The sequence below is a fragment of the Buceros rhinoceros genome, unplaced genomic scaffold (assembly GCF_000710305.1).
Source record: "Buceros rhinoceros silvestris isolate BGI_N320 unplaced genomic scaffold, ASM71030v1 scaffold667, whole genome shotgun sequence".
Lineage (NCBI taxonomy): Eukaryota > Metazoa > Chordata > Aves > Bucerotiformes > Bucerotidae > Buceros > Buceros rhinoceros.
Window position 1 is genome coordinate 25,397 of NW_010423712.1, and position 24,109 is coordinate 49,505.

Sequence of the window (24,109 nt, forward strand, 5' to 3'; positions counted from 1 at the left end):
CAGCTACATCAGCCAATTCCCTCAGGACTCTGGGATGCATCTCATCAGGTCCCATAGACTTACATATGTTGAGGTTCCTCAGGTGGTCATGAAGCTGATCTTCTTTTACAGTGGGAGGGATTTTGCTGCCCTAGTCCTTGTCTTGCAGTCCGACAACTCAGACGTGTGGGAAGAGAGGCTCCCAGTGAAGACTTGGGGCAGAATAGTTGTTGAGGGAGTACCTCAGCCTTCTTCTCATCTGTCGTTACCAGCTTGCCCGTCTTGCTCATCAGGGTGGTTACGTTTGCTTTGACCTTTCTTTTCTGGCTGACATACCTGTAGAAGCTCTTATTATTCTTTGCATCCCTTGCCAAATTCAGCTGCAGCTGTGCCTTGACATTCCTGACCTCATCCCTACACAACCAGGCAGTGTCTCTAGACTCCTCCCCGGATATCTGCCTCTGCTTCCACAGCCTGTGCAGTTCCTTCTTGCCCTTTAGTTTGACCAGCAGCTCTTGACTCAGCCATGCTAGTCTCTTCCCCCTGTCTGATTTCTTATTCCTGAGAAACGACAGCTCTTGTGCTCTACGGAAAGAGTCCTTGAAGATCTGCCAGCTCTGTTCTGCTCCCTTGTCCCTGAGGACTGTTCCCAAGGGTTCCTACTGACTAACTCCTTGAAGAGCTGGAATTTGCTTTCTTAAAACTCAGTATCCTGACTTCACTCTTTGCCTGACCCATAGCCCTCAGGACTGTGAGCTTCACCAGTGGATGATCACTGCAGCCCACTCTGCCATCACTCTTGCTGTCATCAATCAGCTCACTTGCTTTGGTGACCATCGGGTCCAGTATCCTCTAGTAAGGCTGTCTAGGTGTTGAATTCCCCTGGTAGGATGAGAGCCTGCAAGTGTGAAGCCTCTTGTAGCTTGAGTGAGAAGGCTTCGTGAATAGGCTCCCCTTAACTGGGAGGCCTGTAGAAAACACCATCCACAGGTTCCCTTTGTTGCATCAATCTCCAATTCTTACCCACAAGCTTTCAACTTGCTTGTGGCTATTCTTCGGGGACAGCTCTTCACATTCTATCTATTTCTTGATGTAGAGGGCCACACCTCCACCCCTCCCTCCTTGCCTGTCCCTTCTGAACAGCCTGTAGCCATTGATAGCCACACCCCAGTCATGGGATTTGTCCCATCAAGTTTCAGGAATGGCAACGAGGTTGTAGCTTTCTAGCAGCACAGTAGCTTCCAGTTCTTGCTGTTGCCCATGGTGCGTGCATTGGTGTAGAGGTACTTCAGCCGGGCTGTCGCCACATCACCTTCTCAGAGGAACAACCCTTCATTATTATAAGGTATTTCCCTGGTGTTTCCCTGTTGGCTTCTCCAACTTCAGGAGCCACTGGCTCATCTCTATAAGACTGAAGTGTGCTGTAGGGTCCCCCAGCATGCCTCAGAGCAACAGGATGAGGGTCCTCGCTAGCACTCCGGCTCTCTAACCACGGTGTGCCATGCCACAGCTTGTCACTGGCAAGCCTGTTATTATCCCTCTCTCCCTTCAAGTCTAGTTTAAAACTCTGACAATGTATCTTGCAAGTTCCTGAGCAAAGACTCTCTTTTACCCTTGAGGAAGGTGAATCCCATCTGACTCCAGCAGGCCTGGTGCCATCCCATTATTAAAAAAAAGAGAAAAAAAAAATTGTGGTGGTGACACCAGCTATGCAACCATGTATTAATTGACTGGGTCCATTTATTTTTTCCAATGTCATCCCCGCCTGCAGCGGGGAAGAGAGAAGAAAAAGTAACCTGTGCCCCAGATTCCACCACCAGCCGTCCCAAGGCCCTGAAATTTCTTTTGATCACTCTTGGACTACGAGTTGCTGCTTTGTTGCCACCCACACGGAAGAACAGTAATGGGTTATAGTCTTTTCTTCCTTGTGCAGTAGTTTAAATGTTTTTCTGAATCCTAGATTGTGTTTCAGGCTGCTATGACTGAATTTGGGAGCAGGTGTGTCTGCATGGGAGGGACAACGTGCCAGAGAGGGGAAACGGTATCCTTCAGCTATCACTGAGATAGTAGGAGTTATTTGATTTTAGCATACAGTTAAGCTCTAAATGGAGAACACAAACAATAATCGACTTCATAAATTTCCACACATACACATATCTCTAGGGAAACAAACAGATTTACCATTTATAAAAATAAATGTCTTCCTGAGTCCAAATAGTAATTGATCTTGTAAATAGAATCTCTAAGAATCCCGACTGCTAGAGCAGAGAAGGACCCTGGCTCACAGCCTGGCAGCACACTCGCCACAGACCGCAAAGCCGCCGTGTCTGGCTTGAGAAACCTCTCCACTGAACTTCTGTATGGCTGAGGCTGAGGGCAGCCCTGAAGACAAGACACTGTGGTGGTACACAGAGGTGCCAGGAGGGCATGTGTTGTCTTGTAAGGCTTCTGGAAACCCAGAATGTTCAGCTGGAAGTTATGTCCCTTGCTGTGCTTGGGTACTGCAGTGACTGCCAAGAGAGCTTAGACACGTCCTGCATACACAGAGACCGGCAGCATCACAGCGCAGCAGAGAGAAAAAACCACAGCGAAAAACCTCCGACAATCACATCATATGTAATACCCACACGTGAGGCTAGTTCTTACACCACCAGTACAGCCTCTGCTGTGCTGCTGGCTGGCGTTCAATAGCTTGCTATGGTTTTTTAATGATAAATTAAAGGTTAAGCACAATGGAAGAAGCTGGGGGGAAAGGGAGACAAAGTGGCCTGGGGGCCTGCTCCTGCCCCTGGCAGTGATGGATTCTGTCTTCTTCCGCACCCTAAACCCAGGAAGAGTTGAGGCTGCTCTGCTACCAGTCTGCTGATTTTGGCCTTCCTGGAGCGTTCATGTCTGTCTCCGTATGTTCTTTTGCGTATAACCTGTAGGCTGTGGCCCACCCCTCACTTAGCCCGTGCGTGCCTTCCACAAAGCAACATGCAGGAGTGTCAATCTCCTTATTTTCTCCTTCACTGCCACTTAGAAGTCCCATAGCTCATGTATGTTTCCATCTCTTGAACCCCTCCATTCATGCCTGTATGAACACCAGCATCTCACTTCCTAAAATATTCCATTTTGTTCCCCTGCAAACTGCATTTTCAAGGAGCAAATCAAAATGTATTTATTATCACCCAAAGGAGCAATATGAAGAACCCCACGTTGTAGGTATCCTACCATATCCTAGATAGAGCAACAAACTGCACTAGCACAACCATGACAAACCAGGGCCTCTGCCCATTAGGTAGGTTATACACCGAGCTCAGAAGGTCACCTTGTTCAGCCCTCTTCAGGCCTGGAAACTCACCATAGCCTGACTGCCATCACCTCTGCCAGGCCCTCCAGTGGTCTGCAAAGTTTGCACAGAGGTTCCCTCACCATGGTTATCAGGTGATTCCGTTATCTCATCAGCATCCTGTACAGAGAGAGGCATCAGTGGAAGTACTTGTATCATTAGTAGTGGGGACGCGTCGCAGTGGGGACGCGTCGCAGTGGGGACGCATCAGCATTTGGTTTATGGTTGGACTCGATCTTAAAGTTCTTCTCCAACCTAAATAATTCTATGAACATTGTTTTGATGTGCTAGAGAAGCTTTAAAGGACAGCAGCCTATAGTGGTCCTGGCCCAAAAGTATTCACAGGGAAAAGTGCTCTTATGCCTGTAGCATCAATTCACACAAACAAACAATTACAGCTATCAAAACGTTATCGAGACACCGTGAAGAACAGAGCGGAATGCCACCAAAATTGTAGCCAACTGGATGTCCGAAATGTTGACCTTCTCATGTACAAAGAGAACCTCTTCCACAAATCATCCCCCAACAAAGTGCACATTTTACAGCCTTTCCAGGATTTATTGAAACAAATTGCTGCTACTAAATATGCATTTCTATCTCTGGGCTTTTGTCAGGCCAGAAGAAATTAATATAGAATCACAGAATCATTTAGGATGAAAAAGATCCTTAAGGTCATTGAGTCCAACCAATATGTACAACAGGAAGGGAGATTTTAAATAGCAAGATTTAGAGTGATATGGAAGATGAAGGATCTGAACAAGGCCATCATGTCCTGCATTTCTAGAGTCCTCTGGCTTTGCAGACTTCAGCGATACCCAGGACTTGTGCAGAAAGAGGAGTTCCCATCCCTGTGCAGATAAACCTGAAGTGCATTACCTGAACGACGCCATCTGACAAAGTACCAGAAGACCAGGAGGTTGTACTGTCCTCCTTGTGCCTTTCATCACCTCTTTCTGAAGGCCAAAAGATTCCATCATTCTCTGTGGTTGTACTTCCCTTTGAAAGCAGTAACAGCTCAGCATTAGCCTGTGAACAGGAAGCTCAGGTATCCCTCAGGCAATGTAAATTACTGCAAATCTTTAGGAACACTTTGCTCAAACATAAAAAACATTTTGCTTGTTTCATTTCAGTATTCGCATTTCAGGGGATGTCTAATTCTGTCTGAACTCCACTCACATATTTAAACACATTGATATTTAGACTCAAGTTTTGCCACTATCACTTCCACAAAGGGTGTATTACTGCACAAGCAATCCCAGAATGAGGTGCTGTGTAATATCGGTATTGTAATACTGGTAAGATGGCTTGAGTGCAATTTTTTAGTATCCAGGAGAGATAACAGATATTTCAACTTGGTCTAAAGTATTTCAGATTTAGACATTTTCCATTTGTCCTGTACCAAAATCTTGTATTCATATACAGCTGTATATATATAAAATATATACTGAACTCACCTTGCTGTGGAGAGAACAGTCTTCTAATTCTTCATCTAAGGAAGGTAGAAGAGAGACCATTCCTCTTTTTTTGAACTACAAAAATACACACAAAGAGACAGCCCAATTATTCATGACAAGAACAGCGAAAGGCTCTTCTGCCTGTAAACCAAAATAATGTTACCACCAGAATGTCTCCACTTTTGGAGAAGTACTGAACATCTGCCACCCTACATAAAAGTACCCAAAAGCTGTAGGTACTAAGCACCTCTGGGAATTGGAACTTTTCTCCATGCTGTAATGTTTCAACGTCACAGCTATAATTGGAACAAATTTCATTTTGCTCCCTGAAAAGAATGCACCAAAAATCCCAGAACAACTGATCAATCAACAAATCTACACATTGGGCATTTTGCTGCTGATTGCCTGATGCAAACTTCATGCTGGATCTGCTCATGCTAAAAGATATCTAGAGGCACACCTCTCCCCCATCTTCTCCTAGACAGGCACTCTACTCAGTCCTTCCGGAACCATTCAGAAGCACAAAGGGGAGGAGAAGTAGTATTGATTCACAGCTGCTGGGGTGCTCCTCTCTCACATGCCCCTCCTCCTGGAGGAAGAAGGGTTATTTACCTTTCTGCTTTGTGATCACAGGCAAGTGATCACAACGTGGTGCTCCACGTACCTGCTGACCTGAAACATGGGTCTCAATCAAGTCACTTGGTGCTAATTCAGAGGCTGAAGGTTCATCTCCTGGTTCAGGCACTTCTTGCTGTAAGCGCTGGTGAAGCTCAGACATTGAATTCTTCATCCCAGTAAGGATATCTTCCTTTCTTTGGTACAGCTTTATGATTTCTTCTTTTAGAGCTTCCATTTCACCCTAAGGAGCAACAACATCTGTAAGCATCCATTTTTCTTACTTAACCAAACAGTAATGTAACAGATGAGACAACATAAAGCATCTTACTGGGGCTGGGGCTATTTCCCCTTTCCCCTTTTTCCGGGCACTGGGACAGTTCCCCATTGTCACTGCAGGAGATGCCCAGATACATTTGAGACAGCAGCAACAGATTCAGCTCAGGACAGCTCTTGCCGCCTGTAACACACAAGTCGGTATTCTGGAAGGAAACGTGAAAGGCTGGATAATTAATTCTAACGAGGCCCTGCATAGTCATGGGAACACATGTTTCCTTCAGGACAGAGGGAATGCAGCTGGGCTACATTACTCCGTGTGTCAGAGCAGGTGACATTTCTTTAAACCACCCTCTCTGGAAACCTGACACAAAACACTCGGGATAGCCTTGATGAGGGCAAAGGCTGTCCTACAATATTCCTACAATAAGGGAAACTCAGGGCTGAACCTTCTTTGCTGAACCTGGCCTAAAAGAAGGAAGCACAAACCATTCAATAGGTTTTAGTGACAAAACTAGCCCATGACTTTGAGTGTGATATTGGGAGCAATGGGCCCCAACAAAGTACGAAGAAAATATTTAACGTTCTGCAGGGATAAACAATGACCCAAGTAACTCTGCACTAACATAGGGGAAAATAAATCTGTCTTGGTCTCCTCCCTGGCAATGACTATTGCTCTAGCCAGTGTTCTGCCCTTAGAGGTTTCTGCTAGGGCTTTTCCATACCACGCAGTCTCCAGGTGAGCAAAGAAAGCACAACAAATAACAGAGTAAGACGGTGAGGAATAAAAGGCCCCACTCCCTTCATTACTGAAGGTGCTAAAGCTCTCTGAAGCATTGTTGCTTGCTCAGAAAACTGAAATGTGGCTAAATATCCCGTTGCACATTGGGCTCAGTCTATCAGAGCAAGCTTTGATGCTAGGCTCGAAATCATTTCACACCATGCTCTATCATTACTATGCAAGTAATCTGTGACAGATGAAAGCAGTAAGACTGCTGGTTCTGTCTCCACTACGGCTTCTTCTGTTAATAACGCTAGTGTGGCTGCATGATGGGGAAGGTGGAGGTAGAAACCCCAGCAAATTTTCAAAGGACGTGGGAACTCCGCTCAGACAAGGATGTTTTTTCCTTTTATACACTAAAAAACACAAGGTAAAATCTTGCAAAAGGTAGAGGAAACAAAAAACCATTGGAATGAAGAAACAGCCATTCATGATAATTTAACATATTTTTATAAATGACCACTAAACCCAGTATTTCTATTTGTTTCATTGCAGGAGGAGACTTCACAGCATACATTTACCAGTTACTGCTTTGCAAACTTTAGTCAAGAACCTCCTTAAACCCAAGTCTTTATTAAGGTCACTGCTTCATTTGAAGCCACTCAATAAGATGGGCAATTCCATTGCCCACTTCTGCTCATTAAATGTTACAATCATGAACCGGATTTTCTTCTAAAATAAGACCTATTAAACAAAGTCCTACACTGAAAGACAAAAATAAGAATCAGGAAATGAGTCATGCTTAGTACTAGCATCAACCACCTGAAAGCAGAGCAGCTATGTACTCGGGAGCCTACTGAGTGATTATAGTTATTAGGCAAGTACAGTGTATGTGTATTTATTGTGACTGACTGCAAAAAGCTGAAGCACTTTAGAAATAGTTATTACTCTTAATTAGTCATTTCCTGACTTCTGCAGTGTTGTCCTTAAAACACATCTTATTTTGGCATTAAATAATCAATTCATCCATTACAGAAAGCAGCTGACTGCAGGGAGAAAAGCAACACATGTTAATCAGTTGATGAAAACACAGCGTGGCTGTGAGGAAGAGGAAAGGAATCTAAAGAAACTAACCGTAACCAGAATCACCACAAGTACCATTGCACAGTCAGTAATCAGAAATGCACTCGGTTTTCTCGTTATGCGCTATCCCAAGCTGCTACCTCAGCAACATTACCAGGGTGTGAAGACAGGCAAGCTGTCAGGGCTGCATATTGTTCCACCAAAACAGCGGTCATGAAAGCATACTCTAAATTTTCCGTAGAATTTGATACGGGTACAAATGACACTTCACAATCAATACGGACTATCTTATGAAAGATATACCCAACTTGCAACCCAATATTAGTTGTAGTATCTCCCGGTATATATCAACTGACATACGCATAGTCACACCATGGCATTCAATTGCCTGCTTGACTGTGGCAGGAAGGGGAGGCACAGTGCTGTTTCTCAGTGCTCTGCATCGTCATGGTTAGTGTCAGCTGGGACAAGTAACAGACATGAGAGAAAAACAATGGAACCCACTTCTGGACAATGAGTCTTCTGAGCCAGTGGTTGATCCTCATGTGATATTTCAACCAAGCGGTTCTTTAAGAATTGTTCTAACTTCTCAATCTCTTGCTCACATTCTTCTGTTTTCTTCACAGCTTCCTGTGAAATGGTAATCCTCATCAATCTCTTGGAATTCGTTAGGTAGTACAGAAACAAAGCTAGTCAGTAATGCAACAATCTTGTACTGAAGAGTACTGAAGTGTCCTTTGCATCTGTAGTTACACGTAAAAGAAACTCTGTGTGTTCTGCTAACTTGGCACAACCTTATCCTCGCTAAGTTTATTATTTACTTGCTAAAGAGAAACAAACTGGTCTGTCCGTAAGTGGAAGCATGGTGGGGTATTCTGACTCAGAGCACATCTTTGCTTGCTCCAGAGTACAGCTACAAATTTGGCTATAAAATGTAAATGGAACATATTTAAATCACATTCACTACAATTTAAAACAGGTTGGGAAAAAAAAATAATTATGGGGGTTTATATCAAGTTAGAAAGCCTACCTGGTTTTTATCGGTGCTCGAGTCTTTACTGCCAGCTAGTTCTGCAGATACTGCAGCTCAGAGGATAAGCCAGCCGCAGTTATCTGACAACTTGAATATTTCCCATTAAAACGATAAGTATTTCCACTTTGAGCTTCCTCTTCTTACATGTCTTATAGGAAAACATATTGTATCTTTCAAACAGCAAAAGAGGGCTTTACTCATTTGACAGTGACAGCAAAATCTCATCCACGCCCGTGCTTTACTCTTTGTGCAGAAATCGGCAATCTCCCCACACACACTGTTCGTGCTGGTCAGTCACAGCCGGTCACCACGTCTCAGATAGTTAAAAAATTGTTACATCTACAAACCAGAGTATTTTGTGAAAACATTTGATTTGCAGAACATTTGGTAGCTTTATGTTTTCCGACCCGTGGGAAGACCAAGGAATATCTTGGGTGTCTGCAAAAGGTAATGAAGAAAGTGCAGCCTATTGTCAACAGGCTGGAACTGACTCTGTGACAGCAGCACCAGAACAGCCTGACAGCTTGGAAAAATCTCTCTGCAAAGCGTGTACAGACTCTGCCTTTCAGAGAAAAGAGTCTCTCCCGCTATCAACAGTAACAGTGCCATGTCTTCAGTCACTTCTTTGCAGTAGCAGTCCCTCTCAATAAAAGCACTACCTCTCAATAAAACACAAACTAATCAGGTTCTACATGATTTTCTTTTTAAAAGGAAGGAAAAAGCATTTTCCCCCACTTAAAAAAAAGCCAGACTGGAGAGGAAGATATTTAATTGTGGCCTGTAATCTTAATGCCATAGCTAAAGAATTAGAGGAGGGATAAAAAAAGAGTATGTCTTCTGCTCAGTTTTAATGAGAAACTAAAAGCCCTTCTAAAAGAGAGATTCTCTTACCCATACCTTTACTTCCACACTGTTTAGTAACATGTAAAAAGCATACTGCCTCAGATTTCCTTGACTCACTAAAGAATATGAATGCTCCTTATACAGACTCCAATGTCTTCTGTCATAAGCCAATTCATGAATATAACTATTTGCCTGAAGATGTATCTGTACCCTGCATTCTACCGAGGGGTAAAAAAATCTTACTGTATCTTTTTCCTAATATAACATAAATTATGCTACACATGTGGGACTGAATCTCTTCTAGAGGTGTAGCCTCTTTTGAATTATTTCCTTGCTCTTTACTTTTCATACTGTGGTGATACTAGCAGACCTACCCATGAAAAGGCCCACCCGCCCGTAGCATACGTGCAGGCAGGTGTTGTACTTGTTATGGAAGACCAGATTAAACAATCAAGTATTCAAATACTGCCAGTCTCTTGCACAGAAAACTGGTAGAAGCAGCTGTGGCTTCCAGTTCCACCTCTTGATGATATCATTTAGGTGTGGTACTTGAAAGGCAGAGGGCAATGTTCAACATAGATCTAAGTCACCTAAAATCCTGCCCCAAAGCGCTTACGCTGCCTCCTACAGGGTTTTTTTCTGTCACACCTTTTCAGGTGTTACACCACAACATAACTATACAAAAGTTTCCAGTGCAATATCCTGTCACATCACAGATGGCAAGATGTGGGCAGGCTCATCCAAACACCAAAAGTTTCAAAACTAATCCTCAGGAAAAAAAATAACTGTGTATATTGGTACAGGAAGCTTGCCTCCCATTTGCATTCCTTTCTGTCAGGATACTTACTACCTTTCTAACGCAGCACTCAAAATGCCATCCTTTAATAGCTTTATCCTTTGTTATGTCTTAGGTGGTGCTAGACTTGTATTGTAGTACTGCTGCTTTCAATCCATTCAACAGGTCTGGAAAATCTTTTTTGCACAGTTTAATATCCTAGCTGCCAAGAATTGCAATTTTTCCAATCTGTTTTCTCACAAAGAAATTTCACTCAGCTATAGATCGTTGGATGCCTGTAAGATAAAGGCAAATGCTGAGTAAAAAAGGTTACAGCTGTTTCAAAAAGGAGAAAAATCTAAACCTTGACCTAATGCTGCACATAAACCAGTTAGAAGTCTCACAATAACACTTCGTAATTGCAAAGGACCCTGTTTCTGACAGTTTTCAAGTGTTTTGAAAATTCTCGAGTACTTAATCTGATAACTCTCTGGAAAAGGTACCTTTCACCACATCCACTTTGCAGACATAAGAAACTGTATGGACAAAAAAAAAAAAAGAAGAAAAATCGTAGGGACGATACGGATCTTACAGAGTCACTGCTTTTTTCTGAGCTCCAAGAATGCGTCAGCCATGTAGCACGTGTGAGTTTTTCTCTCGGTGCGGAGCTCTCAAGTTCACAAACTGAAAGTCTGAGATTAACATTTCACCTTTGACTTGTGTCTGCCTGGCCTGCGAAATGCCCAGAGTAGAAGGCAGAGGTTCTAAAGCACTCTGCTTTACTCTAATAGCTTCGGAAAACCGAATCAGCAAAGATACCCTATCATTTTTTCTAGGTGCTGCTATCATCCTGTGGAGGAATGGATGGGTCACCTGAGAATTTCCATACTGCTGACGCGGGGACATGCATACCGAACCCCAGATTGCCTCCCAGTGTACCTACCCTGGGCAGTGGAGTGTGATGAGGATATCCCTGAATTAAAACCCTCCTGAGCTGGCACAACCACACTGCTCACTGAAATACTGCAGAGATGCTACTTCAGGTTTGCAGCCAGCAGAACTGTTTCATATCTCTTACTACCCATGAGTTAATGCTTGCTGGCACCACCGGCACTGCCTTCTCCTCCAGCTGTGTGTCACACCGATGCTGTTGTACCACTGCTGTTCCAAACCTGGTCTGGCGAACAGCATCCCCAAGCCCCTGTCACATTCACTTAGCAGACACATCCTTGTATGGGACCTTCTGAGGGCAGCCGTTGGCCTGCCTCAAAACAATGAATTAACCAAGCTACAGCAGTAGAAAATGGTCATTTTCCTGGCTCACTGAGTTGGGAAGATCATCTTTAGTAAGAGCCTTTCTGCTGTTAACTGTCATCAATTCCTATCTAATGGCTGTCAACAAAGAATTTCCATGTTTAAGGTAAATTTAAGGACTTGAACATTACAGATATGAGCACCTGCACAGAACACTGGACTTAATCATCAGTTGTAGAAACCCAGGTCATAAAACACTTGGGCCTTCATTTCTTCTACGATAAGCTAATACCTATGGAGTCAGTTATGACTGAATTGGAAAACTGAAAAGAATTTCACAAGTATCCAGTGAGCCTTGTATCAAATTATACAGGAAAAATAACACAACAAAAAAAACCCCTAAACCATTACATATAAGACACAGTACGTTTACTATCTGGTGTGCTCTTTGCCTGTAAAAACAATATTGTCTAGCGATCAAAATTATCATAAATAATGGTGGTTTAGGTAACTGTAAAAGGAAAAAAAATTACCTCCAGTAACTCATTTTGTTCCTTAGTAATTTTTTCTAATTTCTTCAATTCTCTCAAGAGTTGTCTTGCTCTTTGGAAGACTGAGAAAGGTTGCAGTCTCACCCCTGATAGCTGACGTGCTTCTTCATAGGACTGAATATTGACAATAGTCTCCTTCATAGGACCAACACGGTCAAGTATAACCTATCAGGACACAGGACAGATGATGGATGTGATACTGAGTTGGAAAAAATCCACACTGAAAATTTATACTACTGTCACATCGTGCAAAAGTTTCTTTGGTGAATTTCCCATTTAAGGAAGAATATTTTCATCTTGGAACAAAAAAGGCTGAACCCATGCTTTTTGCACTTCAGTCAGCTAACAGTGTGAACTGACTGAGGCATAAAAGAAAAGATACCATAATGCTTTGCTGTACTTCACTCTAGCAGAGAAAGGAAAACCAACTGGCCAAGGTATTTTGCAGTGAAGTCCCTGCATGAGGAAATGGTTTTACAGTAAGTCACTCCAGCCAAAAACTACAATTCCTGGTAAGTAGGGCCTGATTTTCAGACTTTCAGATTACTTACTGTTTGAAGCTAAATAGAGTGAGGTGCCAGAAGGGTCTCTGAAAGTTAGGCCATAAAATTCCCAAAAATGGAGACACTCGCATATAGCAGGTATGTCTGACACACATGCATAAGCTACACACTTTAAGTTCTCTGTGGGCTCCTTCTTAATAGTGCTTTAATTTCAAATGTTTTCGTTCAAGCCATGACTGTGCTTCTTGAAGGGAACCCCCAACAGTGTCACCTTAGGGTTTACATTGCAAAGTCATCTTGGACCATGCAAGTTGGATTCCTTTCAAATTAAACTAAAGACAACACTCTCCAGAAGAGCCTCTGAAGACACCCAGCCACTAATGGATGTCCGTTCTACAGGATCAGCCCAAAGAAAGCTCCCAAGACACATACACAGATATCAGGTCCTCTGCACCAGCTGTTCTGCCCCACCAATGTGCTCCTCTTGGACTGCACTATTTGCTACTGTAGAAACACACAGCCGAAATCATAACTGAAATAATACTTGCAATCTTTGACCTAAGAGTTAGAGCTTGTGTGATAATAACACTTCAAAGTCATATACGAAGAACCTATTCATGGTAGTTTGCAGTCACAAAACAGCCTTATGCTTGTGGAAGCATATTTATGCTAACTTACGTGAAATAAACTTATAAAGGAGTTTTCACAGACCTGCCCCTGTTTAAGTTGGTCTTTAGGAGAAAATTCTAACAGATCTTCTGATGACAGGATTGTCTTCATTTTGGCAATGTCCTTCTGAAGCACTTTCACATGAGATTCAATGGCATCCAACTCCTAGATTTTGGAAACAGAGGATATTTGTAGATAGTACAAATAATAAAGCCAGCCTGTGTTTCTGCTTTTCACTTAAATTTTAAAAGAAAAACTGAAAAACAAGTGCAGCAAATGAGGATATGTTAATGGATGCTACCAATCAAAAGGCTAGTTATTACAAATTACGTACCATCCTAACTTCTCGAGGTATTAAGATTCTAAGGTCACCTGGACTGTTTTAAACCCTGATTGCAGAATTGAAATATCCTTGAAAAGTCACATTATACATTACCAGCAGTGACAAGACTATTTTCCACTGGTGATAGTCATGAGTATAGGAACTGGTCTAATCACACTGTTGCAGCTTCCCGTATCAAGAGTCTTATACAGGTGGAAAATGGATCGACATAACAGTACAGATGCGTATGAACTCTCATGGAGACAGAGTCACAGAATAAATTAGGTTGGAAGGGACCTCAGGTCTCTGGTGCCCACTAGAGCAGGCTGGTTAGGGCCTGATCCTGTTGCATTTTGGGCGTCTCCTGGGATGGAGATTTTACCCTGGACCCTTGATCCACTGTTCGACCAATCTCACCGCAAATAAAAACCTTCCTAATATGTAGATGGATTATCCTTTGTTATAATTTGGGTCTGTTACGGCTCATCTTTTCTCTGCACATTTTTCTGAAAAGGAGGCCTACCCTCCAGCAAGATAAGCCCTTCTCATTTGCCGGTCAACAAACACTGCATTTCTCCTCCTAAACAGGGAGTTTCATCAATGCTCCTGAACTTTACAGCTTAATTAGATACCAAACACCTTCTGATGGTTTGTTTCCAAACAATTAATTGCCTCACTTAGCACATCTACTAAAACCTTTTTTCTATGCAAGCAATCGAAAGTGTATTTCATAACAAACGACGAAGCTTTGACAGAAGGCACTTACAGATCACCCAGACTTACATCAGCCAAATGCTGGATCTGTGGAAGAATCTCTGCTATCTCATTCTGTAAAGCTGCTACTTGATCATCTATTTCATTTAGCTGCTGCATTACACTGTCTGTTTCAAAGACTGGTGTTAGCTCCTCCAGCTCCAAGTAAACACTGTGTAGAAGATTTTGCTTTTGCTCCGAGTCTTCCAAAGCCATCTGGAGACAAAATAAGAACTTAGTGTAACCCATCAATGGTGAAGATAAGTTTCACAGAGGTTAGGATCAGAAAGAATCAGTTTTAATTGTATGTCATTGACCATTGTGTATATTCCCAAAAGTTTAATTCAGAGTAAAACACTTCACTGCTAAAAGAACTGAACTGCTGCATCCTGCAGGCAGAAAAGTGAGACTAATGCCTTGGTTTTAAATAAATTTGATAAAATAAGTGTACATTTGCATGACAAAAGGCATGAAGAGGAAGATTTTAAACTCAGATAGAGGTCCCACTCCCAAAAAAGGGAAGTATGAAGTCCTGAAGAAGATTCCTCTCCAGCTCCTGTGCCATGGTCAAGCTGACCCCAAGTACATGAACAGGACACCTGTCAGATACATGAAAAGGGTTTTCTGCACACCCGCCTGCAGACCACAGATGTCACAAAATCATCCAGAAAATATCTGGCCAGTTCTGCAAGACGGGAAGATCCTTCCCATCTCCTGCAGCTAACTGGACAAGGCTTTGGAGTAATTACAACAAATGTCTTCATGAAGGAACAGTGTGGGCTGGAAGAAATGCATGTGATCCCCTGAAGGAAAGGACTGAATGCACATCTCAACTCTACTGCAAGCCTTGGGTGTGTTTCCAAATCCACTAGTTTCCCAGCCCAGAACACATAAAACACTCCAAACCATCAACGCAGGAGACAATAAGCTTTTGTCACAAAAATGTTCACAGCTTTTGGAAATCACAGTCTCCCCATTGTGGCTACATGCTCCATAACATACCAGTCCAGAACAGCCGGCTACTTCTTGTAAGCAATTCTTACTAATTTTAATACAAAATCGATGTGCAGAGCACCAATGTTCTCTCTTGGCCTAAGCCAAGGAGTGGACATACCGAAAACTCCTATTTCAAATACGAAATTGCCAGAAATCCTCTTGGCACTTGCCTGGCCCTAATCTTCCCTGAAACAGTACAAATATTTGATTCTTGAAATTACCAATCAGAATTACCTTCAAGATACAGTGAGAACTGCCTTCCAAATCACAATTCACTTCAAAGTTTCCATCTAACGCATAGACATCAAAATACCACTTTATCCTTTTTGGATCACAGACACACAATGCCTCTTTGGGCAGTAAAAACTCTTTATAGCCACGCAGCAGGGTAACAGAAGACAATCCCACGTTTTTGGAAGATAGATGTACTACAGTTCAGCACTTCCACAAGATAGATCCATCCAACACCCAGAAGTATCCACCTGTATTTCATGAGTGCCTACTATAACTATTTTTCACTTAAAGGATTTATTGCAGACGGTAAATTATTTATGTCAGTAAGACTTAAGAATGCAAACGTGTCTGTACAGAGCATCCAGTTCTAACAAGACCATATATCCGCACTGACACGTACCTGAAGATCATTGGTATGTTTGCGTAAGCTTTTTGCAGAGTCATTTTGAGCATCTGCTGTTAGCAAGCAGTTGGTGTTTTCTATCCAAGCTCTCAAATCCTTCAAGAGTTCTTCATATTCTTCCACCTTGTTGGCAGCCTAGCAAATGACAGGATTTTACAAAAAGGCACAAATGCATTTTTATTTCTCGTATAGGATAAACACATCTACAGACAAGATTAAAAGAAAAGGGGATGCATTTTCATCAAGGTCAGTTAAATTAGTATGGTGAAATAAAGATCATTATGTTTCTGAAAGAGTTTCACGATTCCAGGCTGTCTCCCCTAATCAAAAGGTAATTTTGGTGCTTACAAGCTTACATCTCATGAGGGCTTTGTTGCAATTCATATGGCAATGTTAATTTGACAGGCCAGTAGCAGAGTGATAGAGAACCACCTCTTTGCCCATCCAGGGGCAATAGTTCCCCATGCTCACTCCTGTCAACCATGGTGCAGAGCCAGTCCTTCAGGGTAGCAGCTGGAGGTTTGCTGCTCCAGAAACTCTTAGCTACAATAAGCCAATGCTCCTGCAGCAAGCTTTTGACTCTTTATCGATTTGAGAGCCTTCGATGCTGTTTTATTCACAGCCTTTATTTTGCTTTTTGTAAGATGTAAATTCTAAGAACTTTTACGTTCGTATCTACCTTATTTAAAATGGCAGTTCTGCGCTCGGCAAGTTGTGAGACCTCTTGGTACTGCTGAAGGGGCATCACTAAGATATCCATCAATTCCTGTGCATGGCAGGAATCCTGCTCTACTATATCATGCACTTCTGCATCCAGTTCATTGAGTTTGTAATGCCAAAGGTCCAGCATATCCCAGATTTGCTGCACGTGGAGAGAAGGGAAATGACATATAAGATCAGGCTCAAAGATAACAGCAGGGTTATTTGTTCTTCATCTGGGCCACGTGGAGTTGCAAAGATTTTGGAACTGGTAATGATGACAACAGAACACTCTCCATCCACCACTGTGATTCACAGTTGAAAAAAACCACTTATTTTCCTGTGAGAAAGGATTGGTAAAATATTTACCAGCTAAACGCTTGCTTGGACTTCTACTTTTACAGACATAAAATAAGAGGAGGGCCACTTTACCCTCCTGGCTCTGCAGAAACAACAAAAAAAATCTTTTAACACTCACAAACTGTTTTTGGTGAGATTACCTTCTGAACTTCTTTGGCTTTTGCAACGTTTTCACTCTTCTGCTGTAACATCTTTCCAATAGCTTGAAGGCCATTATTAATAGTTTCTGCTTTTCTTTTCAGCACGTACTGAGGAGAGCTCTGCAAGATTTCCAGGCTAACCTGTCGAAGTAAATGACAGGGAAGATTACAAAGATCTGCTTGTGTCTGTACATCACCTCACCAAAAATATTCAAATTCTTTTTACGTTTCTTTTGACGAGTCACTTAAAAACACAGGAATGGGATTACATTTGCAAGGAGGTTAACAGGAACGGATTCAACACTTACATGTCATTCAACACTTTTCTCTCACTTAAAAATGACTGGTGATGAAAAAAAAAAAATCCTGGAGAAATAATGCCACTGCAACCCCTGGGTGTTTCCCTTCAGCTGCCCTGTTCTAGTCTGTAACAGAGGCTAATAGTGCTGCACTGTGGAAAGGGTCATACTGGGATCCGTGCTGTAGGAAACACGGAATGACACCTTTACGTCTCAGCTGACAGCTGTTACTTCCACGTAAGAAATCAGAGAGCATTAATATAGAGTGACTTTCTAAATGTAAATTTAGAGATTTATTACTAAAATAAAAGGCTCTGGGCACTATAAGGTATGTGGAACTTAATTCTACTCTGCAAAGCTCCACAAAAATGAAAGATTAGTATGCTGGAGGACCTGATTTTCTATGTAAAGAGAAGAACTCCCAAGTAAACGGAAGTTGAGTAACTGTCTGAGCACAGAACTGAGCAACACAGTAAGGTACCAGGTTACTATAGACTAGATGAAGTGCAGGGGGCGAGAAAGCCCTTGATCTTAGCCCAAAATTATGTGTTTTCTAACTAAACTCTGCTAGTTGCTAGGGCCATCCAAGCACCAGGAAATTGTTAAGTCATGATAAATTCCTCGTGTGCTGCAGCCCTGGGATTTATGGGGCATATGAACATTGCACAGCTTTATGCTGCGTGGAGGCAAAAGATTTCCAGGTTAGTAGTTATACTGGTTTGAAGCTCCTTATACTGAAATACTTAACCCTTTTTGTGGGAAGAGGAACTAAGATCATTAATTAGTTATTAAATTATTTATCCAATTTTTATTTCTTAATTTTATTAACATTTATTATTTATAGATTCCAACACGTAGTGTCAGACCAATATAATATTAATAGCTAGAGTAAGATACTGAATTGATAAAATTTCATTAATCAAAATATATTAAAAAAATAGAGCAAGAGGAACTACAATGCTCCTCTCATGCTTATACAAAAAAGGTATGAAGTCCAGTCTGTACTTAGTGCCTGAGACTCCTTCGACAAAGAAACTCAGACTGTAATCACCAATCACTTGATCATTACTACCACCTGGAGTACATCAGACAGGAAAAATTATTGATATTTGTAGCGCTAGTTTCCAAAATAGAAGCGATCGTGTATGAATGACGTGCCACAGTTGGAAATGAGAAAGCAGACCAAGCACTGACTTCATGTCTTTCCTCAGAAAAAAAGCTGCATCTGCCAGCGCTGTGGTCATCGGTAGGGCAGGATTGTCGTTTCAGGACTTCTTGCTGGGGTAAATTGATGATATTTTTCACATAAAATGCATGGCATCAAAAGAACAATTTATTTTCATTTTTAGGTTAGCAGATTTAGAAGAAAGCAGAATGCCATATGCTGGCATCAACTAGTGTGTAACTAAACTGATGTCCAGTTTCATTAGGATTTATTTTGTTTACAAAATGCATTTTAAAAAATTCCAAGACAGTTTATATTGTTTCCCACTCCCTATATGTGAAAAGCAATTGTTATCTAGTTTCCAGGACCAGTTCTTGCACTCCAACATGTAAAGTGTGCATTGGGATTATCTTCTCTCTTGGTAAATCAAACATTATATAACCGAAAAAAAAAAAAAACCCACCAAAAATCAAAACCCAAAGCATAAATACTGTTTTACTTTCCATCTCCCCCTCTCTCTTACCCAGTTGTTGGTTCTAAAAAGACAGGTTCCATTTTGAAACAGAAACTACAAAGTTAACTGAAGGAAAACTAATAAACTGTAATGAATATGTCTCTAAATATTTAGTGCAATATAAACCAAATGACTTATCTGATAGACACTAATGTGTAACTGGATTTCAAAATTAGTTTATTAAACTTCCAGGTTTTATCAAATTAACTGAGATTTAGCTTTTAAAATTAGCACTAAATAGTCTTATTTATGAAATAAGAGAACTGAAAGATTTTTTTCTTTTAAAATGTAACACAAATGAAGAAATAACAATTTTAATAACGGTACCAAGCTAAAATCTGACCCCGCACTTACAGTATTACTCCATTTTCCTTTAATTTTGCTTTCAGATAACTGTTTATACTCGCTGTAGATAGAGAACATTACAAACCATTGCCTTGGCTTTTTGTAAATTCCCTGACTGCTTTTAAAGGAACGCAACCACGTCCAAGGGGTGGTGTAGAGAACCATAACATGATACCCTAACCATGTGTGCAAATTAGATTTAAAAAATCCAGTTTCAAATTCCTCTTTAACTCAGTTACAACATTGATCAAATATTGCTGTACTTACTTATATATTAGAAAAAGGCAAATATTAAAATTACACCAACAGTTACCTTGTCTTCTAGGTCTTGCAATACTTTTTTGCAGTCCTCCAACTGGGTTTCGATCTCTGCAGGAACTACTGTAGACATTTCAGAATACTTGATCTGGAGTTTCTCCATGATATCCTTTAGCGTTTGACTTTCTTTAGCAATCACCCTCTGAACCTCCTACAAAATTAAGAATAACTTCAGCAGTTTTACCCAGTTCTTACTGAGTACATGTGTGTATATGTGAATATGTATATACAAACATACATACTTCTTGCGGTTTGTATTTCCCACAAGTATGACTTGGAAAAGTTGGTTTGGTGATATCAAACTAACTTGACTACCTCTGCAAGCAGATTAACTTTGGGAAATACTCACTCATTTAATGAAATGATGCTTTTCAATCTGTAAGAATTAATTAAACTTGATACTATTCCATGTCAGGCAACTGACGCACTGGTTTTTATTGACGGGCAGAGCAATGGAATCTTTGCGGTGCTCCTATGATTAAATGCTAACCGCTGCTCTCTCCCTTTTGCCAAAAGTGCATTTTCTCTTTGCAAGACATTCAATAGCCAACGTTCATTCCTTCATTATTACAAACAACACAAAGGCCACAAAAAGCAACAGGTTTCAGGCTGAAGTGTCTGCTTTCAGGCAATTACGCAGAGCAGCACAGCAGGCTCCTTTCGGAACAGTAGTTTCCAGTTCTGCATAAAAGAATGTAGGTTTTATGAGATAAAAGAAACTCGAACAACTGTCCGCTGCCTGTGGCCTTGAAATAAAATCCGACCTAAGTCCTCTTGCAGAGAGAGTGAAGAAACTCATTTGTTTTGAAGGTTTTCTAGAATTTCAAGTTGGAAAGTTCTGTTTGTTTGCTTTATGGTTCCTTTTCCCAATGCTCAGCTGTTTGAGAAATTCAAATGTTAACTCAAGTGACTGGGTAAAAACACCTAAGGCTCCCACCAGGCAATGAAAGACATTAAAATTAACATCCTTTTTCAGACAGGGTAATGGTAACCCATTAACTCCTAGTCTTCACTTGGGAATCTTTTCCTTCACACTAATGCAGTGCACAGAAAAAATACCTAAGAGTCTGAGATTGATTTATTTCCCGTCATCCCACGACAACTGGGTCTGACGTTAAGAACTCAAACCCATGAAACAGCTGTGTGCCTCATGTGACCACAGAGAAGGCTCTTGTTGTCAAATGGTCCAATTAAGATTGTGCCAACATTTACAGGAGTTTATAGCTTCCCTGACTTGAATTTGAAAGAATCAGTTACAACATTAGTCTCCAAAACAAAGCATGTCTCTCCAAACTGGTTTCTCTACATAAATGAATATTCACATTTAACTGATTATTTAGCTGGAAAGCAGGTGTCCATCGAAACTGTCCCAATCTTTTTTCCTAGGGGACTAGATGATATCACTTCCCATTTGCATATTCGTCTGTGTTGGCGAGTTAAGACTTTGCCACTCGACTAACCTAGATTTGTCATCTGGAAGTGAAATACGCATTTCCATTTGATAAATGCAATGGAGCCTCAAATAACGCTATAGATTTTGTAGAAACTAGGTTCTCTTTGGAAGTAGCGATGAACTCACCCTGCAGCTTCTAGCTTACTGCTGTTTGCATGAGGTAAAATTAAGGAACTTTTCAACCCTTTCAGCTGAATCTTCTCCAAAGGAACAGGCCTGCTGTGACATGCTGCTACAGAGAAATCATTTGACGGGGTTGCTGCTGTCAGGAACAGGAACAAGGCCTAAACTCACTTCTGGGTAGCACAGTTTGAATATGAGGCAAGAGAGGAAAATCAAGCACCTGTAGTGGTAACATTTCCTCCTGGGTACGAGAACTCACTAAAAGAGCACACCCAACTCTGAATCTAAATAATTTTAAATAGAAACCTGCTCTTCCAGACAAATCCGCAAGATTTTGACACAGAAATGCTGGCTCACAGGATTTCAGAACTTCCTCAAGATGTAGTTAACATTTCTCTCTCATATTCACCCCTAGTAAAATGCTCATATCTGCCGCCACAGTCTTTGGCTTCTCTACTTTTCCTAGCCCTTTACCAGCTTCAAGCATCCACCTTCTAAAGAAAATATATGGCAGGGACCCCAAACAAGTTTCTATACAAAGGTCAGCAAAGAGTGCCCAAATATTTAATAGACCTTAGTGGGCTAGAATAAATTAATTACTAAGCTATATAGTTAAAATATAACTCAATTTAATATAATTGAAAATAATTTTTTCTTCAAGATTTAAAAATTAAGATAGTTACATAAACAACAGTAAGACTAAATTGAAACAAATACAATTAAAATACTAAATAAACAAACCCACATTCAGGAAGTGTTAGGAATAATACCATTTCCTAAAGTCAGGAATTCAAAGGATAACAAAAATATACTGAAATGATAGAAATGTATAGACAGGTAACCCAGGGTAACTGTAACAGGTTGCTGCAGAGAGCTGGGTGCTGCTGGTGGTCACTGTGGTCTTGATCACAATTTGATTTGTAAAAAACATTTACCAGGTTAACCCTCTGATGCAGGAGCATCTGAAGCTGCCCTGGCAGGTCCGCAGAGGGGGCAGAGGCACAGGACGTACACTAAGACCTTCCTAAAAGGCACACAACTGGCTGTGAATCCTTCTGCAATCTGAAAAGACTTCTATTCTACGGCTGCTAACTGGACCACAGAGAAGGAGAGGAACGGAAACCAAGGACGCGGCATGGCCCGTCATGCTGTGAGCCAGATTCACTCTCTTTACGTCAATGTGTATATGCATCTACTTAGCCACTAATTCTATTTGGAGGAAGCTCAAGCCCCGGCATAAAAGAGAAAATATTCCAAATGTCCCCACACAACACCAGAGCCGTTACCAACCTCCAGTTGTCCTGCCTTTCCAGTAGCATCTTGAAAAAACACGGAGGCAGCATTCTGCAATGCATTTGTCACAGCACTTATTTCTTCAGTGATCTTGTTCCTCTCTTGAATCTCAGCTTGTACGGAATCCTTCTGTTCTTGAGTCTTTTCAGACAACCTATGGAAGATTTCCAGCAAGAACATTTTAAGTGTTAGACTCTATACTATGTAGGAGTAATAAAAGAGCACACTTAAAAGAGAAATTTTAAAAATATGTACCCAGAACCACATCTGTCTGTATTTTAATATTTTCTTCAGGAACTAAATCTCTGAGTTTCTGTCCTTTATTGTCACAGTTTCTTCAAAAATGAGTCTTCAGATATTGCTAAACAAAGTATGTTTGGTAGACCAAATCAGATAGTATTCATATTTAAACAACAAACAGAGCTCAGGTTCTCAGTTTGAAAATACTGGCAGCGTAGAAGACTTTCACAAAGATTTCCACATCAAAAAGCAGGCACGGAGAAGGATGAGTACAATCACGGATTTGCAAAAAATATCTGAGGCAAATTTTAAACAGCAGCACTCGCTTAATAAGGCAAAAGTTGCGTTGCTGCAAAAAGCACAAGGTCTGATTTTCATAAGCATGGAAGACCCACACATCTCATTCAAGTTCACAACAGTTTGGAGCCTCCAAAATCGACCATAACCCTTCAGATTTCTTCTACATTTGAACACAAATTGCAGCCCACACCCGATACGGCCAGTTTTCTCCCTAACTACTACCTCCCAATGCCCGTGCTGGTGACGGCAGATGGGTTAGATGGAGCGGTGGTCTGACCAGGCAGGGCATTCACTATCACTTTAAGTGCATTACAGCTTTCATACATTCTTCGATACCCCATGAAATACTGTGCTTACAAGTAGCCCTATACTGCACCTTGAACAGAGATTTCACTTACTTTTTACAGCGGTCCTGCATCGCCTTTATCTCACATAAGGCAGGAAGGGCAGCTTCTGCCTCAGTATTTTCAGGTGTACTCAGGATGTTTCTTATTCGGTGAAGAAGTAAGAGTAAGAGGAGCTGTTGCTGGTTGATGTTTTCCTCAAACAAGTTCACAAAATCTAGTAATTCTACCAGTTCCTCTCTGGTGGCCTTTTCTTTCTCTTTAAGACTTTCTGGCGGTTCTTCCTGGAGCTTATCGAGAATTATTGTTTCTCGTTCCAGCTAAGTAAACAGCATATCAAAGCATGAGATAAAGTGCTTTTTTATTCCATTACCTTAAGTTACATTATTCGTTTACTCATACGCATGACTGAGCACCGGGAATTACACAGCCAGAGAACTGAAACCTTTGAAGCGTGCCAGAATATTCAAGTTTGCTCTAACAAAGCATATAACCACACACAGAGTAGTTCCGGGTTCAGAGAGTTTGTACTATAAATGTACCCATCATTTTTTGACTCCAGGTTCAAGAAAGGCTGGTGATAACTGGCTGATCAGTGAGTGGGAGATGATGTTCTGTGCTGATCCCAGCTCTTTACACGCCATTTTACTGAGGGCCTCATCCCCACCATGTTCCCAAGAACTTAAGAGTTTCTAGAGCAACTCACCTCTTCATTGATGAA

The 24,109-nt window shown here is 41.3% G+C and overlaps 1 protein-coding gene across 1 annotated transcript in view; it reads right to left on the bottom strand.

Moving 5' to 3' along the window:
- LOC104497249 (nesprin-2-like) overlaps nucleotides 1-24,109 on the bottom strand; it is a gene marked incomplete at its 3' end in the record, with an annotated part of 121,190 nt that overhangs the window by 24,970 nt on the left and 72,111 nt on the right. Inside the window, exons 53-67 of the mRNA XM_010140483.1 lie at nucleotides 24,095-24,109; nucleotides 23,443-23,708; nucleotides 22,502-22,658; nucleotides 19,631-19,786; nucleotides 16,995-17,135; nucleotides 16,475-16,657; nucleotides 15,793-15,930; nucleotides 14,193-14,378; nucleotides 13,130-13,252; nucleotides 11,898-12,080; nucleotides 7,964-8,089; nucleotides 5,429-5,623; nucleotides 4,765-4,839; nucleotides 4,187-4,306; nucleotides 3,323-3,430 (exon numbers count right to left, since the gene is read on the bottom strand). Of these exons, the coding sequence (XP_010138785.1) occupies nucleotides 3,323-3,430; nucleotides 4,187-4,306; nucleotides 4,765-4,839; nucleotides 5,429-5,623; nucleotides 7,964-8,089; nucleotides 11,898-12,080; nucleotides 13,130-13,252; nucleotides 14,193-14,378; nucleotides 15,793-15,930; nucleotides 16,475-16,657; nucleotides 16,995-17,135; nucleotides 19,631-19,786; nucleotides 22,502-22,658; nucleotides 23,443-23,708; nucleotides 24,095-24,109 (2,172 nt within the window). The remainder of the gene's footprint in view (nucleotides 1-3,322; nucleotides 3,431-4,186; nucleotides 4,307-4,764; nucleotides 4,840-5,428; nucleotides 5,624-7,963; nucleotides 8,090-11,897; nucleotides 12,081-13,129; nucleotides 13,253-14,192; nucleotides 14,379-15,792; nucleotides 15,931-16,474; nucleotides 16,658-16,994; nucleotides 17,136-19,630; nucleotides 19,787-22,501; nucleotides 22,659-23,442; nucleotides 23,709-24,094) is intronic.